This window comes from Equus caballus, chromosome 17, assembly GCF_041296265.1.
Source record: "Equus caballus isolate H_3958 breed thoroughbred chromosome 17, TB-T2T, whole genome shotgun sequence".
NCBI lineage: Eukaryota > Metazoa > Chordata > Mammalia > Perissodactyla > Equidae > Equus > Equus caballus.
In genome coordinates, this window is record NC_091700.1 from 100,330,330 (window position 1) to 100,347,783 (window position 17,454).

Sequence of the window (17,454 nt, forward strand, 5' to 3'; positions counted from 1 at the left end):
TTGTTTGAGCTTTCCCATAGACACTGTGCGCGTGCAGCAGGGAGCCACAGAGCCTGGGAGAGAGGGCAGCAGTCCCCGGCGGTGATCCCGGGCCAGTGCCGTCCCCCGGTGTCCATGCACCCTGAACACCATTGAAGGCCTCTCTCTGGGCGAGCAGGGTTCAGGACCGGGCGGTCCCAGCCTGTGGACGGTGAGGGCCCGTCCTGGGGGATCTGTGTGGTCCTCATGTGTTGTCCCTGCTCCCGTCTCATCGGAGGGTGGGTGCTTCTGAGATGCCCGTGGGGACGGAGGACAAAGACCTGGGATGGGCCCTGCCCTGGCCTGAGCAGAGGGGACTGTGTGGGTCTCCTTGTGCTTCTGAGGATGAAAGAGCATTCATTGTGAAGCAGTTTGTCTTAAGTACGTTTTCCAGCAGGTACTTCTGCCAAGGATTGATGGATAATTCATAAAACAAGTATTCTTGTAAATTTTAATCAATCAGTCAAACCTTAGCTGTCCGTGACAGCTAATAAACATCTATAGTTTCCAGTTTTACAGTGAAGAGACTGGGTGTGTGAAGAATGGCTGAGTAAATGAGTTTCCCTGGCAGATAAGATTCAGAGACCATGAGGTGCTCAGGTGGCCCCACGGAAAGTCGAAATCACTCGTTTTTAAATGCGGAACACGAGCTCTTGGACGTGTGGGAAGAGGTGCTTTCATGTCTGAATTCAGTGTCACTGGGACAATGCCAGAAGGATCCTAAAAGGACGCTCTCTCGCACGCAGCTCTTCTGGGATGGTAGGAACTTCTCCCGTGTGTGGCGCTCTGTGTGAGGTCGCCCAGATGTCCTCTGCCGAGGGTGTGTCCCTGTTGTGTTGTGGGAGGACTCTCCGGTGTGGCCAAACGGAATCATTCTTGATGCCCATTTGTTTTCCTAAATAGAAATTAGTTGGGGCCAGCCCCGTGGCCGAGTGGTTAAGTTCACGTGCTCCACTTTGGCAGTCCAGGGTTTCTCCAGTTCAGATCCTGAGCGCGGACATGGCACCGCGTCCCACATGCCACAACTAGAAGGACCCACAACTGAAATATACAACCATGTACCGGGGGCTTTGGGGAGAAGAAGAAGGGAAAAAGAAGAAGATTGGCAACAGATGTTAGCTCAGGTGCCCAAAAAAAAGAAATTAGTTTTAATTCTTCTAACTTTCCCTTAAAATTCTTAGTTTTTCTAGCTCATGCTTTATTTTTAAGATGAACAGGCTCTCGAATAAACATCCGAGGAAGTTCGGTGTAATTATGGGTTGGGAGGCTTTTTCCCTGTCTCTAGAAACAGTTTGCTGTTTTCCTACCAAAAAGAAGCGTTTATGACTTATGAGGAAACAGATGCTGGTGCATCTGGGGGATCTTTCCCTCGATGACGATGATGATGATGCCGACGGTACGTCCAGAGTGTGTGCTCGGGGGCTTGTGTAACAGGATGCTGACTTCATTGGCGCCTGCTGTTTACAAACAAGGTCACGTGCTTCTCCTGCTCAAGGGGGACGGGAGGAAGCCTGCGGAAGGTTGGTACCTGGCCGGTCGGGCTGGGCGAGAGCAGAGGGGCGTGGTGAGAGTCAGGAGAGTGACACGGGAGACCCGGGCTGGCTTGCTGTTCCAGCCCACCCAGAGCCCCTGCTGAGTGGGGAGGCAGGTTGGAGCCGCTGCCTCGTGCCAGGGACAGGGGTCTCCTGTCGCGTCACTCGTGAAATCAGTGAGGTCAACAGGTGTGCATGACCCGCCACCCCAAACCCGATCCCGAGAGCTCCCTCCCATCCCTCCACCTCCCTCCTCCCTCCACCTCCCTCCTCCCACTCCTTGTCCCTCTCTCCCTCTCTGTCTGGTTTCTGTCTCTCCCTCCCTCTGTCTTTCTCTGTGACTCTGTCTCTACTTCTTTCTCTCTCTGTCTGTCCCTCCCTCCCTGCCTCTCTATCTCTCTGTCTCAGTCTCGCCTTCTCTGTGTCTGTCTTTCTCTCCCCTTTCTCTCCATTCCTGTTTCTCTCTGTGTCTCTGTCTCTATTTCTCTGTCTCTCTGCTTCTCTGTCTTTGTCTCTGTCTGTCTCTGTCTGTCCCTCACGTGCGTCGTGTCTCTCCCTGTCCCGTGTACCTGACCAGCTGTGGTCCCGAGGCCAGACTCCTGGTGGAGCGGATCCCTGGAGCGCATGTGCCCTGTTCTGCTCTGAGCCACCCCGTCTGGCGGGGGGGGGGAACCCCATCACATGGGCCACCCATCCCCTCGCCCCGCGGCCCCCTCCTCCACGCCCTGTGTCGTTGTTTCTGTCGGTTGGGTGTGTGTTTTGGTGAAGGTTAATGCAGCTTCTTATTCCTTCTTAGCTTATGGAATTCTCGGCGCTTGGAAGGGGGGCAAACGTGCTTGTCCGCGGTCTAGGCAGGAACTTGGGAGTTTTCGAGGGACCTGGTGTTGGTGGTGGGAGCGGCCGTCCTCCCTCGTGTGGCGTGCTCCCAGAGCAGATCCCGACAGCAGATGCATGTGAGCGTTGCCCGCGAGCCCCCGGCCTCGGAGGGGGAGGCGCGACCCTGCGGGAGTCAGCGGGTGTTCCCCTGATCTCAAGTTCTGTTCTGCGATGTGGACTAGAGAGCGTTTCAGAACCAGGAGAAGAGAAGGAAGCTGCCTGAGAAACCTGCTTTATTCCGAACCAGCGGGCTCGTGTGTGCGCTGTGTTTGTGTGTGTTGTATGTGGCATCTGTGTGTAGTGTGTGCGTGTGTGCATGTGCGTGTGAGGCATGTAAACCACATCTACCACTCCAGTCAGCAGAGGTGCAGATGCCTGGGAACCTGAAGTTGGGGCACGCTGGGGACCAGTGTGCGGGGACTCAGGCCGCGCTGTGGGAGGGGCCAGTGGCGGCCGGCACAGCATGCCTGTGGGGCCCAGCGTCCAGGGGGCTGGGCTGTAGCCAGGGCAAGGTGGCCGCCGTGTTGTCCGGACACTGCTCCAGGCATGAGGGCCGGCTGACTGAAGGGGGCGTGCACACTGCTTGTAGGCAGACTGAGGCCGCGCTGGTGCTCTTCCCGCTCCGTCCTCCACCCCAAGTCTGCTCAGGCCCCGGCTTATTGGATGCGTGTCCTGCGGCCAGCTGTCTTCAGCATGACAGCTTAGCGCTTCCTCCCTGTGGAGCTCAGGCCACCATGAGCCCCACGGAGGCCTTGGACGGGCCGCAGTGGGCAGCCCTGTCCGTGTCATCTTCAGAGGGACTGGAATCTCCTGGTGGCTTGCTCATCTGGACCCAGTCCTCATCCCGTGGACGGCTTGTTTTCACCCCACTGGCTACACTGCAGGTGAGGCGTGCACCAGGCCTGGCCGTGTAGAGTGTAGACTGAACAACCAGCGCAGTCGGCAGGTCCCGTCTAATTGGGTGCCAAGGGGAGACGCTCAGAGGTGGAGCAGAGCCCCTGCAGGGACGTGGGACATCCCCACCGGGGACATGGGCAGAACAGCTCAGCTTTGTGGGGGTCTGGCCTGCTGTGCACGAGACCTGCTCTTTTCTCCAGGGACTTGGGTCAGGGGGCATGGGTACCTAAGCGGCAGCGTTCCCTGAATTAGCCGGATCCTCTCAGCCTTGGACCCAGGAGAAGGGCACCTGGAGCACGGCGTACCTCCTGAGGTCGTTGCCCGCTGAAGGAGCAGGGCATCAAGTGACATCCAGGCCTCAGAGACGGCCTCCTGCCGTGTGCTGTTCCCAGGCTGGCTCGCTCTCACACACGCCTCTCACCTGGATGCGCGCTTGCCAGCTCTGGGGTCCCAGGGGTGGGGGCAGCGCTGGCTCCCCCGTCAGGTGGGCCTGAGCCGGAACGCGTGATGTAATGCCCTCGGTGGGCTTGTGGGGCCGCATGAGCCGGTCCCCGGGAAATACCTCTCCTGGTCCTGGGACCAGATGCAAACTTCACGGGGAGGGATGTCATCAACAACAGTGAAAGGTCCTCAGACGCCTGGCGCTGAGACCCCGGAGCTGATCCTCAAATCCGGTACATGAGGCTGGAGGGGGTTTCGGCAACGGAGCGAGCACAGCCCTCCAGGTGCGAGTTTCCCCTCCGCCTTACCTGGCCCACCTGTCCCCCCGCTTCCTGCTGGCTCGGCAGACGGCTGGCAGGTCTCCATGGGCCACCCTGGCCCCATCCAACCTTCCTGGCCCTGGCGGCTGGGCCCCCGACACCCCTCCCAGCCAGAGCCTCCCGACATGCGGGTCTCACTCCCCGGACAGGCCCGTGTGGGGCAGGATCAGTGAGGCCGGCCGTCTGCGCTCCGCGTCCAGGGTCACCGGCCTGCCTGCCTGTCTTTTGTGCCCCCTGGGCCACACGGTGGGCAGGGCCAGCTCCCCCTGCTCCTGGGTGTGTGGCCTCAGGGTCTGGGTTCGCTGGGACCTTTGTGGCACCGAGCGGTTTGGTGACTAAAACACACGCTGCGCTTCTCAGCTCTCTGGCCGCCTCCCTCCACCCCCTCCCTGCGCGTGAAGACAGGTTTGTGTTAGTGATGCTGCCATCGGGTTTCCGATCTGCTGCCACATCAGACGACTGGAGGTGTGTTTCCCAAAGCGCCACCCAGAGCCCGTCCCGGCCCTCCTGCCAGGCCCCTCACACTGCTTCTCGTTTTGGCGGCAGTGTGAACATCCAGGTTCCCTCATCCCCTCGCCGGCTTCTCCCTGGCGGTGCCTGGTCCTGGGGGGCCAGCCGTGAGCTCCGGGTCCCGTCCTTGCTGCCCCCACAGGCAAGGGCGCCCTCCCACCTGCTGCCCCGCCGCTCAGAGCATGAGCTTCCGGGATGTTCTCGTCCCCTCACTTTGGTTTCCAAACCCACACATGCGGACTTTGCCCCGTGCCCCTTGAGGCCACACGGCCGGACACTGGATTAAACAGAGCTGTGGCTCCTCGAGTGGGAATTTCAAACCAAAAAGTCCCTGTGGCGTTTGCCGCCATCCTCCGTCCTTGGCTGACTCCTCCTCTCCCTCAGGGCGCTGTGAGCGGAGGGAATCCCGCAGTCTGCGCTGGGGGTGCGTCTCAGGACGCTTCTGGGAGAGGTGACGGCTGGCTGGAACCGCGGGGGTTCCTGGAAGGTCAGGGCATGTGATGGCGGCCTCGTCCGCAAGGCCCGGCTCCGGCTGCAGCACTGCTGTGTGGGCGTGAGGAGGCCTCGCCCATGGTCGAGGGCTCCCGTCTCAGTCTCGATGGGGCCCAAGGGCCCTTGGTCCATGCGGGCTTTCAGACAAAAACAGACACCGTGAGCCCAGGAAGCGACAGCCCAGCTGAGCCGTGCTCATGGCGACCACACAGGGACAGAGTTTAATGAAAGGGGCAGTTTGGTAAAAATAGTCAGGCCACACAGCCCCCCCCCCCCCCCCCCGGTCTCTCCCGTTAGACTGCCTGCTGCGCTCCTCCCCAGCCTGCCCCATCCTCATGCTGGGGAGACCCCGCCCGCAGGCCTTGATGGCGCCAGGCCGCGTGACCTGCTAGCACCTCGGTGAGCAGGGTGAGCGCCTCCTGAGGCCTCAGTCACCAGCCTTTGGGGGCCGGGCAGCTGAGGGTGGCGCTGGAGGCCCGACACCTCGGTCCATACGAGGAGGAGGGAGCTCACAGAGGCACTCCCACCATGCGCCATCCTCTCCCACGAGGACTCGCCCGTTCCCAGCAGCTGCACGGCGGCACCACTCACGGCTGGCCCCGGGGGACAGGGTGGGGGCTGGGGGTCTTGCCCGCTCACAAAGCAGAAATGAAGCCACGGGGGAGGGACGGGAGCAAAGGTCCAGGGACCCCAGGAGCAGGAGGACCAGCGCGTGGCCTGTGCCACGCGGCCACGCTCATCCTGAATGCAGCCTCGGTCCTGGCCCAGCGTGTGACACTGTGTCCCTGTGTCCCCAGCTCTGCAGGCGCCAGCTCCTTCAGCTTCAAATGCAGGGACTTGACTCTTGAACCCAACTGCCCCCTTAGGATGCCCTGCCCCCATGCTGGGAGGCCCCAGCCTCGGCCCAGGGCAGCCGGGGAGGGAGTGGGGACCCCCAGCCACAGTCCTTCAGAGACCCCAGGCCACCCCAGGCAGGAAGGCCCGAGGAGAACGTGGCCACATGAACCCCTGTTGTCCCCTTTAGTCCTCCCACCCCCGCAGGACCAGCCTCCCCGCCTGGGCTCCTCGGCAGCCAGCTGTCCTGGGATGTCCTAGTGCTGTTATGAAATGTCCCCTTGTGGAGCCCTCGGCTGGATTGAAATGTCTTTTTCTTAAAAGCCAAACCAAAGTCAAATTGCAGTGGTGACATGATGCCGGCCAGGGCAGGGGGCAGACCGTCCATCCCCAGGCATTAGTAAGAAAGACCCACTGCGCACCAGACACCACACTGTAAATGTTCACTCAATGCACAAACCACCTGGAAGCTGGGTGCCACGATTGTCCTGATTTTACAGACGAGGAGACCAGCTCAGAGAGGTTAAGTCACGTGCCCAAGGTCACACAGCTCCTGACTGCCTCTGGAGCCCTGGCCCACTTCCGGGAAACCAGAGATCCCTGTGCATAAAGTAAAGTGAAACGTGGCCCCGGGTTCCAGCCCCCGTCAAAGCGACTCAGAGGGGACGGCACAGAGGCGAGAGCTGTTCCACAGACAGCACGTCTTTGTGAACCTGGGGACAATGTGCAGTCAGTCCTCAGGCGCAGAGACGCTGACAGTTAACTCGCTTGTCTGCGTCCTGTCCTGCTGGCTTTCTGGGAGTGGGGGCCCCCACCTGGCGCCACACCAGCCGTCCGCGGGCTTGGTGACGGCAGTCCCGGGTCACCCGCCGCCTGCCCGCCCGCCGCGGAGGGTCTGTGTGAGACCTTGAGTCGGGTTTTAAGGCTGTGACGGAGGAGAACTGACAGGCTCGAGATGGTTTAAACGCGTCTGCCGATCGCTGGACGTCGCTTTGACCACGGAGGCGAGATCTGCCGTCTGGGTGAGCGGGGCCCTGGGGCCTGCTGTCCCTGTCACCCACCCTGAGCCAGGTGACCAGGCTCCAGACGCCGCTTCCCCTGCGTCTCGGTGACTTTGCGCTCTTCCCCACGGCTCTCTGGCCGAGCCTCCCCCCAGCTTAGAAGAGCCCCCCTCTTAGCAGCTCTGCTCACTAAACCCCACCCCTGAGAGTCACCCACCCAGACGCTGCCTTGCCGGCTGGCACCCTCACACCCCCTGCTTTGAGCTGCTGCACCTGGAATCGCCCCGTCACTTCTGCGTGGCCTCAAGCAACTCACTCAACCTCTCTGTGTCTTCGTGTGCTCATCCAAAAAATGGGATCATAGTGTTGCCTCCTTTGGGAAGTTGTAACAATTAAATACATCGATCCATAAAAAGTACTTAGTCACAGTTGTACTGCAACTGTTTCTCCTATAATTACAGATCTCCTGTGTGAACCAGTTAAAATGTAATGTAGTTGCTCCAGACTCCTGAGTTTAAGAGGTTCCCTCATTTCTCTTGTACTGTCCACTATGCTGGCTGGTTGTGGTAGAGATGTTCCAGACATACTTGCTTTCTGGGTTAAGACCTTGGTGGGTTTTTGTTTGTGTTTTTTGCTGAGGAAGACTGGCCCTGAGCTAACATCTGTGTCAATCTTCCTCTGTTTTGTAGTGGGATGCTGTCACAGCATGGCTGATGAGTGGTATGTAGATCTGAGCCCAGGATCAGAAGCTGTGAATCCTAGGCCACCACAACAGAGTGCATGAACTTAACCACTATGCCACCGGGCCGGCCCCTGTTTCTTTTTGCTTTAGTCTGTGCCGCTGGCCCAGCGGGTGCTGTGTTGGAATCTACATCAGATTTTTTCATTTTCCTAAGTACTAGGTAGAGCAGCACTTCCCCAGTGCGTGGTTCCTGCCTTAACTCTGCAGGAGTCGGACGACGTTGCATGCACCCTCCCCCCACCACGACGATCCGTGGTCGGTTAAGCCTGGGGGGTGGCCTCTTGGAGTCCCTGGGACGGGAGTTTGTCGCTGGTGCTTCCCACGCTTGTCCGACTCTGCAGCCTTCCGTCCCGATCGTGGAGGAGGCTCTGCGGGACGCGTGAGAAATGACGTCTGGGAGTCCCACCCCAGAGCCCCAGCGGTGGCAGCCGGAGCCCCGGGAAGGCTCGTGCTGGCGGGTGTCAGGCGGGCTGGGAGCACTGCCCACGTTGCTGCAGGTCTCACGGGCAGGGCCTTGTCCCGTGTGCCATCCATGCTCCCTGCTGGAGCCGCCGGGGGCCCGTGTGGAGGGTTCTGCGGCCCGCGGGGTCTGTTGTCTGCGTTGGCAGAGACGAGGCGTGCGGCTCTGAGCCCGGGGTCTGCTGAGGCGGAGGTAGCAGTTAACTTCACGGGACGTGCTCCCAAAGCTGAGACGTTGCTTCCAGAGCACGTGGTGGGCATGTCCACAGCCGGGGTGTAAAGCCCGCGTAGGGGCATTGTAGCCAGGGCCCCGTGCACCGCCTGGCCCGGTGTGGCTGCGGAGGGTGGACCCTGAGTCCCGCCTGGCAAACTGCCACCCAGGTGGTCTTTTCCGAGGGCAGAGCCCCTCATAAAGTGGGTGTGATGAGTGAGTGGACAGAAACACGTCCTCATCCCTGAGTGTCCTTAGCGCAACCTCTGGTCTGTTGTCCATCAGACCTTAGCGTCAGCATCTCTGTGGGTGACCCCTGGCCTGGCCTGAGATCCCCTGAGCGGTGGGGCCGGCTTGGGGGGGACGGGACAGAGAACACGCAGCGTGGAGAGGCCCGCTTCCTGTGGCTTCTGCGCACCTGCCGCGGCGAGGTGCGGAGTCCTGCGCAGGCTTGGGTGGCAGACAGATGGGCTGGGTGGGCGCCCGGCCCTGGAAGACACAGGTCTGGAGACTATGCCGTGAGGACTCGCGGGGTCTCGGGGGCACGCTGGGCCCAAGGGCTTCCGGTGGGATCTGCGTGGTGTGCTGGACCCACCCCTCCTTGGGGGGCCGTGCTCTCCCTGATGACGATTTTGGCCTAGCATCTTTTCATGTGTGGCCTATGTTTGCTTGTTTGTTTTTTAAAGATTGGCACCTGAGCTAACAACTCTTGCCAATCTTTTTTTTCTTTTCCTCCCCAAATCCCCCCAGTACATAGTTGTATGTTTTAGTTGTGGGTCCTTCTAGTTGTGGCATGTGGGACGCTGCCTCAACGTGGCCTAATGAGCTGTGCTGTGTCCGCGCCCAGGAGCCAAACCCTGGGCCGCTGAAGCGGAGCAAGTGTGTGAACTTAACCACTCGGCCTGCCTGCGGGCTTTGGTTTTAAGGTTTATCAGGATCTGCTTTCTGAGATTAGCGTATCAGAGAACGTTTGTGAACAACGCGAGTGAACGATGCTTTGTGTGTGACGTGGAACATTTACACCTAATCCGACAGCAAATGACCACTAAAAATACACAGGATGTGTCGTGAAAATTCAGCACCCAGGTCACCGCCAACCTCAGGCATCTCGAGTGGCCATCACAGGCCTCCCTGGGACATAAATAGGGAGGGAGGGTCTCTGCCCCGACCATGGGGACGCCGACAGCTGGCCGGGTGCGATGCCCACGTGCCCCACCCACGGCGCTGGACACGGCTCCTCCGTGCTCAGTGTGGACTTTACCCCGTGGCCTCCTTTCCTCCTGCCGCACACACTCGCTCTTGGTTGGAGGTTCCTGGGTGGGCTTGGCGGCGTGGGGATCCCACCCAAGTGGTGGTGAAGTAACCCGCTGGCTCTCCACCTGGGGCTGTGAAAAGACGTCGCTTTTGTGTTTTGATTGAGAATAAACGGAAGCCTCTGGGTGTGGACTTGGAGGCGGACAGAACCCAGAGAAGAGAGTTAGCCCTTGAGGGGCTTCGTGCCCAGGCCCCTCCCCAGCGGCTGAGCCCTTTGAGCAGCCTTTCTCAGGCTCCTGTCTCTCTTCAAGCGGCCACCAGGGTCACCAGTGACCAGCAGGGCCCGGCCTTTGAACGTGGGTTGAAGCCACTCCCTGCACACGGGGGCTCCCTGACCCGGGATGCGGGGCATCTGTAAGTGGGTTTTCAGGGTCCCACCAGCTTTAAATCTGCCCCAGCCCCTGTCACCACTTGTGTCCTCGCTGCCTGAGACGGCCACTCTGAGCAAAGCGGAGGCTCAGATGTCCCTTCGAGGGGACGGGATGGGCGAGATGCTGCCCGGCGTCCCCTCTGAAGTGGTTGTCCTAAAATAAAGCAGACCCCTCAGCCAGTTGGCGAGAGGAAGGCAGTCCCCTGGGGCTGTCCAGTTGTTCCAGGATGAAAGATCTGAGATAGAAGAACAGTGCCACCGCCTGGACACTGAGGCCGCTGCCCGGGCAAGCCAGGCTCCGGGCGACGACGTGGTGTGAATGAGTTTCCGCGGTCAGGGTTTCCCCCCTTTGTTCTCGCCTAGAACCGAGCTGGTCTCAGGACAGTCAAGACAGCGCGAGCCGGGGGTGAGTCCCACTGGAGGGGTCAGCCGGCTGTTGTCCCTGCCGTGCGCCCGAGAGAGCCGCCTCCCAGGTGGGCTCCCAGAGCCGGTGCAGGGGCCGCATCAGCCCATGGACCCTGCGCCTGGCCCCCCTGTCCCCCCGCCCTGTGGGGGCCCCAAAGGGCAGCGCTGTCCTCCCCCACCCTCCAAGTCGAGGCCCTTCCTGCCGTCCGTCCTCAAGGGGGTAATTGCCTGGAGTCTCCATTCACGTCTGGCGAGACAGGATGTGGGAGCCGGTGCTGGTTGTCTGGGGGGCTTTGTGCTCACACAGAGCCGCTCTGTGAGGAGCTGGGCCCTGCCTGACCCTGCCATTGAGCCGCGGCTGGGTGACCCACTTCCTGTCCCAGACTCCTGACCCCAGAGCCCCAGACACACACGGCAAGGGAGGCACGATGGTGTCCCCTCATGCTTCTCCATCTCCGTCTGCGCGGGGTCGCAGGGTGACTCCTCCATGAACTACGTAGAGTGGACGAAGAGCCTGCAAACCCATCAGCACAGAGAGCAACACCACCTGTCCTGGTGAGAGGAAGGTGCAGGGTCACAGTGCGGACGGGGACGTGCCCGGGTACTCTGCGCTCAGGGCCCGCTGTCCACAGGAGGCGCCACGTGGCCGTGGAGGTCGAGGGCCTTAGCACCCGTGGGAAGACGTCCTTCCTTGTTTCTACTGTACGAGGAGCGGTCGGTGGCCATTTAAGATGTGTGTCCGTCAGTGGGGCCCACCCTTGTGCGGTTTCCAACATGCTGTGTGCAGAGTTACTCTGTTTTTCAACCTAAAGTAGGGGTTTGGTCCAAGGCACAGCGTCAGAGTTAGTTCTGCCGCAGGAAGTGCAGTGTCGGGCTCTGCAGCCGCAGCCTGGGGGTGGACGCACTGTGGCCGTCTGTGGTCTGGGGCTCCCGGTCTGTGCCCTGAGGGCCTGAGATAAGCGAGAGGTAGGGGGACCGGCCTATGTGACAGCAGAGGGACCTCTGCCGAATTAGCTGGATTCCGGGTGATGCTCAGAAGCCAGAAAGTGAGACTAGACTGGCAGAGATGGGAGAGCATTACAGAGGGGCAGCTTGTGCAAAGGCCCTGAAGCTGGAAGGACCTCAGCCCATTTGAGGAACTCCTAGAATGCGAGGTGACCAGCGCCTGGAGAGGAGGGTGGGTGAGGAGGCCCCACAGACGTGCCTCGATGGAACCAAATTCACGATGATGATGGTCCAGCCAGTGAGCCTGTTGCTGGATCACAGAAGGTACCGGAAGGGTCAGTAATATCAGTTCTCTCGGACATGGGGGAACGCCGCCTGCCATCGGGGGAGCTGGACACCGAGACAGGCAGCCCGGGGTGCCCGTCAGTGAGTTCGGGAATGAGGGTCTGCTCGAGGGAGGAGGGGCTCCACCGAGGGCTCTGGGATCAGAATTGAGTCTCAGAACGACGTGGACGTCCCACCGTCGGTGCCTCGCATGCATCTCTTCTCTGAGTTGGCGACATCTGAGCGTTGAGTCTTGGCGGGAGAGCTCGAGAGCCGGGGCGGGTTCCCCAGGATCATGGCCCAGCATCCGCCTCTTCACCGATGGTGGGCCCCGCCTGTTGAAGGCCCTGCCCGCCACTGTGTCCTGCCGCTTCCGCTGCCCCTGGAATGTCTCCAGGCTCAGAGCGCCCCTTGCTCCGGGGGCCTGCATGTTGGTGACGTGCTGCCCGGGTTGCAGAGGTTGAGTCTGAGGAAAGGGAGTGCGGGTTCTGTATTTGATAGTCGGGAGAAGGAAAACGCAGCGTGGAATCAGCCTGCGGCCCCCGAACCAGCTGCGTATCGGTCCCAGCGAGCACATTCCAGCGAGCACATTCCACGCCCGTGAGGTGTGGACGGCCACGATCACCTCATCTGGGACCTGAACCAGTAGTTCCGGCTCTCCCCGAGCGGGTGTTTCCAGCCCTGTTTTCCTCCCACCAGAGAAAGCCTCTGAGACGTTTCGCGGGGAGGTGGCGTGCCGCCCCGGCTGCCCGGGGGAGGCCAGGGACCTGTTGAGTTTGATGCGCATTCCCTGATGTTCGTTTCCTGACCCTGAATGCCGCAGCCGCCCTGTGGGGCCCTGGCCAGCCCAGACGCCCTGGGCTGGTCACTTGCTCGTCAGCACAGGCAGAGCCCAGGGCAGGCCCGTCATCACGGTTGCCATTTTCACACATGACACCACCGGGATCTGTGGGGCCGCCTGCGTGTCTGACTGTCACCTGTTGACACTTGCTTGTCTGCGAGACTGGAAGAGCAGGGTCAAGGCTGGTTGGCACGGAGAGCATTTCGCTGCCTCCGCTGGAATTTTCAGGGTGGAAGAGCTCCGTGTGCCGCATCCCAGGCTGTTGGGGGCCTGCGTCTTAGACTGGGGTAGAGGAACCCACCTTTAAGCGACTTGCAGGTCGTCAGAGTGAGTCATGACTCTCTTCAGAGAAACTGTGTTAATATTCAGGACCGCAGGTTTTCCCATACAGCTGGGGTCTGGTGACATAAGACACTGGCCGTCAGGCACGTGACAGCTAGCCTGGTGTCCGCTCAGATAGGCCGCAGACCCCGGGGCACGCCGGCTCCTGGTCCCCCTGCCGACGCCCTGGATGGAGGTTTCCCTGGAGTCTTATGAATCTTCTCGCTCCCAGTCGATGCCTCCAGGGCGTGGCTGGAGGTGCGGCCAGGTTACTCCCAGATCCCTGGTCCAGAACCTGCAGCCTGCAGACGGCCAGGTCGTCCTCACCGTCCGCTTCGGGCTCAGGGACGCAGCTCGGTGCCGTCCTCAGTGCCAGGTGGGCAGCGAGGCCCCATGTGTGGCACAGGCCTCTGCCTGTTCCTCACGTGTGTGTCCGGGGGCCGAGGACCCACTAGAGAGGCTGGTCCCCTCCCTGACCAGCAAGTCCTTGCACAGGCGGCCAGGGAGGCCCCAGGACTTGCCGGGACCACTTCTCACACGTGTGGGGACCCAGCACCGTGTCTGTTCTCAGTGCAGCTCGCTGACTGCTCGTCTCGGGAGTCAGGCCCCTGTCACAGGCATCCCAGCCGTCCTGCTCTCCGGCCTCCCCTTCTGCCGCCTGTCCCTCCTCGGGCCCTCCCTCACTCTCTCTGTGCCTCTGACACACCACATTTTAAATATTGATGAGTCACTCAGCACACAGCGTTTTGTTCTCGGAGAAACAAAGGTTTCTGCGTGTTGGAAACTGGAATTCCTATTTCCGAGCACATGACCGCTGCCCCTTGGGTGTTTGCTGGTGCGCGGCTGGCGTGGGGCTGACCAGGCTCGTAGCGGGCCAGGCAGAGTTTCCTCCGCATGACGGTGTGTCCGTCTGCTCTCCCTGCAGATGAAATCATGCACCAGGACATCACCCCGCTCTGCGCCGCCGACATCCAGGACCAGCTGAGGAAGCGCTTTGCCTATCTGTCCGGTGAGTGCCTGGCCGGGCCGGGGCCGGGAAGGAGGGGCTCTACACGGCCAGGGGTCTGCCTCCCCTTGGCGCTCCGTGACCTTAGTGGACCTGTTCCACGTGGGGGAAACTGGAACAGCCTGTGCTGGCGCCTGCTTTGGGTTTTACCAGGGGCCCAAGATGCTTTGGCGGGGCCCGTCAGGAGGCGGCTCAGCACTCATTGGCAAGCAGCCTCGGGAAGAGCCGGTGGTCAGTCAGGGTTCCGAGAGGGACGCAGCCCAAGTGCTCCTGGCCCTGGTCCCCTGGATCCAGAGTTCTCCCGCAACAGGTCAGGCAGGAACAGGGCGGTGTGGCCAGTCAGCGTATTCTTGCAGCGTCAGGGGCTGGGGCTTCTGAGTGAGCGCGTCTGGCTTCTGCAGCTCCATCCTCAGGAGAGGGCCCTGGAATGTGGCTGACGTGGGCAAGGGCTGGCACTGTCCCAGGCCTGTCCTGGGGTCACTTTGTGTCCCCATCCGGCTGCCATCCTCCTCTCAGGTCCGGGTCCCACCTCCCCGGTGTGGGGATATCCTGTCTGCTGGCCATGCTGCGCGACCCCAGCTGCTGGCCGGTGCTGGTGCATCGAGGCTGCAAGGGCGTGACAACTGCGCTGGCTGCAGCTCGCCCTTGGGGCTGCGTGGTCACCCTCCATCTGGGCGAGGCTTCCCACCACGGCTCAGTCTGGAAAAGATACGCACGTGTTCCTTAGGCTGGCAGTCGGCTCACCCTTTGCCCACCTCGGCCCCCGCACAGCCGGCCCTTTGCCCTGGACCAGTGGGTCAGGGTTCCCTCCTGAGCCCCCAGAGCCAGCCCTGCACCCCCAGGGCCGCCCTCCCCTTCCGGGCCCATCTGCCCGGCCCTGTGCCAGGAGCTTCTCTCAACCGGCCTTCGTGATTGTGCCCGACCTGCCCCGCAATGGGCAGCCCTGAGGTTTTGCTCAAGTTCTCGTGCCTCAGTGAGAACTCAGGGTTGTGGGCAGGAGCCTGGAGCCTGGGAGCAATTCTCCACTGCGAGATGACGTTGTTGGTCTTCACAGTGGAGCCATCGCTGTGAGGGGCCTGGCCTCGTGGAGGAGGCAGGGGAAACGGGGTCCCCTACAGAGGAATGACAGTTCCCCAACAGGACAAGGGTCATGGCCGATGCAGCGAAACACATAGAGAAGGAGCTGCCATCCTTGGCTGGTTCCTTCGAGTCTCCCAGCCTCTTCACACGGCTGCAGGACCCTGAAAGGCCCACAGCTTAGTGCACTGGTCACCCAGACTCATGACCTTCACCTTCTTCCAGGTAGTAATCCCGGTGCCGCCTCGCATCACATGGTTATCCCGTTGGTGCCTGGGGAGGAGGCAGAACCCCATAACGGCCCAAAGGCCCCAGACACACCTTTTCTCTGTTGTTCGAACACCATCCAGGTGCTTTGGTAGGAGATTTTGCAGATGTAGTTAAGGTCCCAAATCAGCTGGCTGTAAGGTCACCCTCGGTGGGCCTGACCTAATCAGCTGAGCCCTCAAAACGACCAGGCTCCTCCTGCACCAGGGCTTCCAAGTGCGAGGGATTTGACGTGACAGATTCCCCACCACCCGCCTTGAAGGTGGAGGGGGCCTCACGGCAAGGAATGTGGGGGCTTCTGGGGGCTGAGAGCAACGCCGGCAAGAACTCGGGGACTTCAGTCCTACAACCCAGGGGCTGAATTCCGCCAGCACCTGAATGGGCCTGCGGGATGACCTCATGTGAGACCACAGGCCCGGCCGACACCTCGATTTGGCCAGCGAGAGCCTGAGCAGAGACCACTGAGCAAGCCGTGGCTCCCGACCCACACAGCTGAGCTGACCGTTGGTGCTGGTTTACGTTGGCAAGTTTGTGGGAATTTGTTGGAAAATGAGCGCAACATCACAAGCTTAAATGTCTGAAACGAGCCTGGACAGTCCTGGGTTTTCGTCACAGCTCGTGGAAACTGCGGGTTCTCAACACAGCCCGGGCGGAGTCTCCCTCCTCCCCTGACCCCCTCCGTCCACCCGCCATCAGGAAATTGGGGCGTTCAGCCTTTAACATAAGAGACTCCGGCTAGTTATCATGCCCTCGCTGCCCCACCCAAGCGCAAACTGCCGTTCCCCCGTACCTAGGATGTCCCCTCGTGCCTGGGATGTCACCCCCTGCCTGAGATGTCCCCACATACCTAAGATGTCCCCCCCCGGGGATGTCTCCCCCTGCCTGGGATGCCCCACCCCAATGTGGGATGTATGTAGGAAGGTTGAAGGAAAGGGCTGCTCAGCCGGCACCACTGATGTTTCCCATGGGGTCACTGTCCCCTAGGGGGTCCGTCCTCACTTTGTAGGACGAGGAGCAGCACCCCCACCAGTGCGACAGCCGAGACTGTGCCCCGACTCTGCCAGTGCCCCGGGCTGAGCACCCTGGTGTGGACAGGGTGGACCCAGCTCTGCCCTTGTATCGGCCCTCTGGTGGCCTCCCCCTCAGGGACTGTTTGTAGCCCGGCTGCCTGTGACATTTCGAATTGAAGCTGCCCCCCACAGAGCCGTTTCTGACCCCCGCAGGAGTGTCTTCATCTCCGAGCTCCGGCCCTCGCCCGCTGCCCTGCGACTCAGCTTCTGCAGCAACAAGGGCGCGAGCTTCCCGCTGGCCAATGCATGTGCCCCGTGATCCTTCCGGGAGGCCCTCTGGTCCCACCTCCACGCTGTCCTCCCCGCCCTGGACCGCTAACCCGACCATCTCTGGGGCTTTATTCCTGATTAAACAAGCAGAAAACAGGACGACCGTCTGCTCGGAACCAGGTTCTCATCTCAGAGTCTGCTCTGCCTTTGTCTGCTGAGCGTCGGGTGGAAGGCACCTCACACGGCTCGCCACACACTCCTCCTTCAGGATGGGCACCCCGCGGGCCGCGCTTGCTTCCTGAAGGCCGTCCCTTAAAGCTCCTAACAGCCCCTTTGGAAGGGAAATGACAGGAGCAGGGGCTTTCATCGTGTTCTGTTTGCTGACCACGGACACCGCTCGCCCTAATCAGCAACTTAACTCAAATGACTCTTCTTAAGGAACGAATCAGTTTTAACAGGAGAATCTGCTGTTGCCAAATACGGGGAAGTGTCTCCAGGTGAATCCCAAGAGGGGTTCCGGAAGATTCCTGGGCCGTGGCGTGGGTGAGCCCGTTGTTTCCCCGATGCTGCTTTCTGCTCAGCCAGCCTGGAGAGGCCCTCGCGCCCTGGGGCTCAGCCGAACTCACCCTCAGCCCCACCCGCACTCTGCCTGCAATGTTTTGAGAGAAAACAGCTGCCCTCGGGTATGACGGGAACACGAGTCATGTGGATTTGCGGGGTTTGTGGACGTGGGCTCACTGTGAGGCCCTGTAATCGGGGGCCCTGCGGCTGGGAGAGGATGGGGCGTGAAGGCTGGTGAGAAACCCTTTATGTCAAGGAACGGGACTGCGTGCAAGGCGGGTTCCCATGAGCTTGGGTGAGACCCCCGAGGTTGCGGAACCTCTCACCATGTGCCCCCGGCGCCCTCACAGGAGCGTGTCCCCATCACCCACCATGGGGCCGTGTCGCCTGCTGAACCAACACGGGTCAGC

The 17,454-nt window shown here is 61.0% G+C and overlaps 1 protein-coding gene across 50 annotated transcripts in view; it reads left to right on the forward strand.

Annotated features, from left to right (window-relative positions):
* MCF2L (MCF.2 cell line derived transforming sequence like) overlaps nt 1-17,454 on the forward strand; it is a 181,294-nt gene that overhangs the window by 101,780 nt on the left and 62,060 nt on the right. For all 50 annotated transcript variants that reach the window (XM_023621868.2, XM_070240482.1, XM_070240493.1 and 47 more), the window contains one exon: nt 13,779-13,862. In XM_023621868.2, coding sequence (XP_023477636.2) covers nt 13,779-13,862 — 84 coding nt within the window. The remainder of the gene's footprint in view (nt 1-13,778; nt 13,863-17,454) is intronic.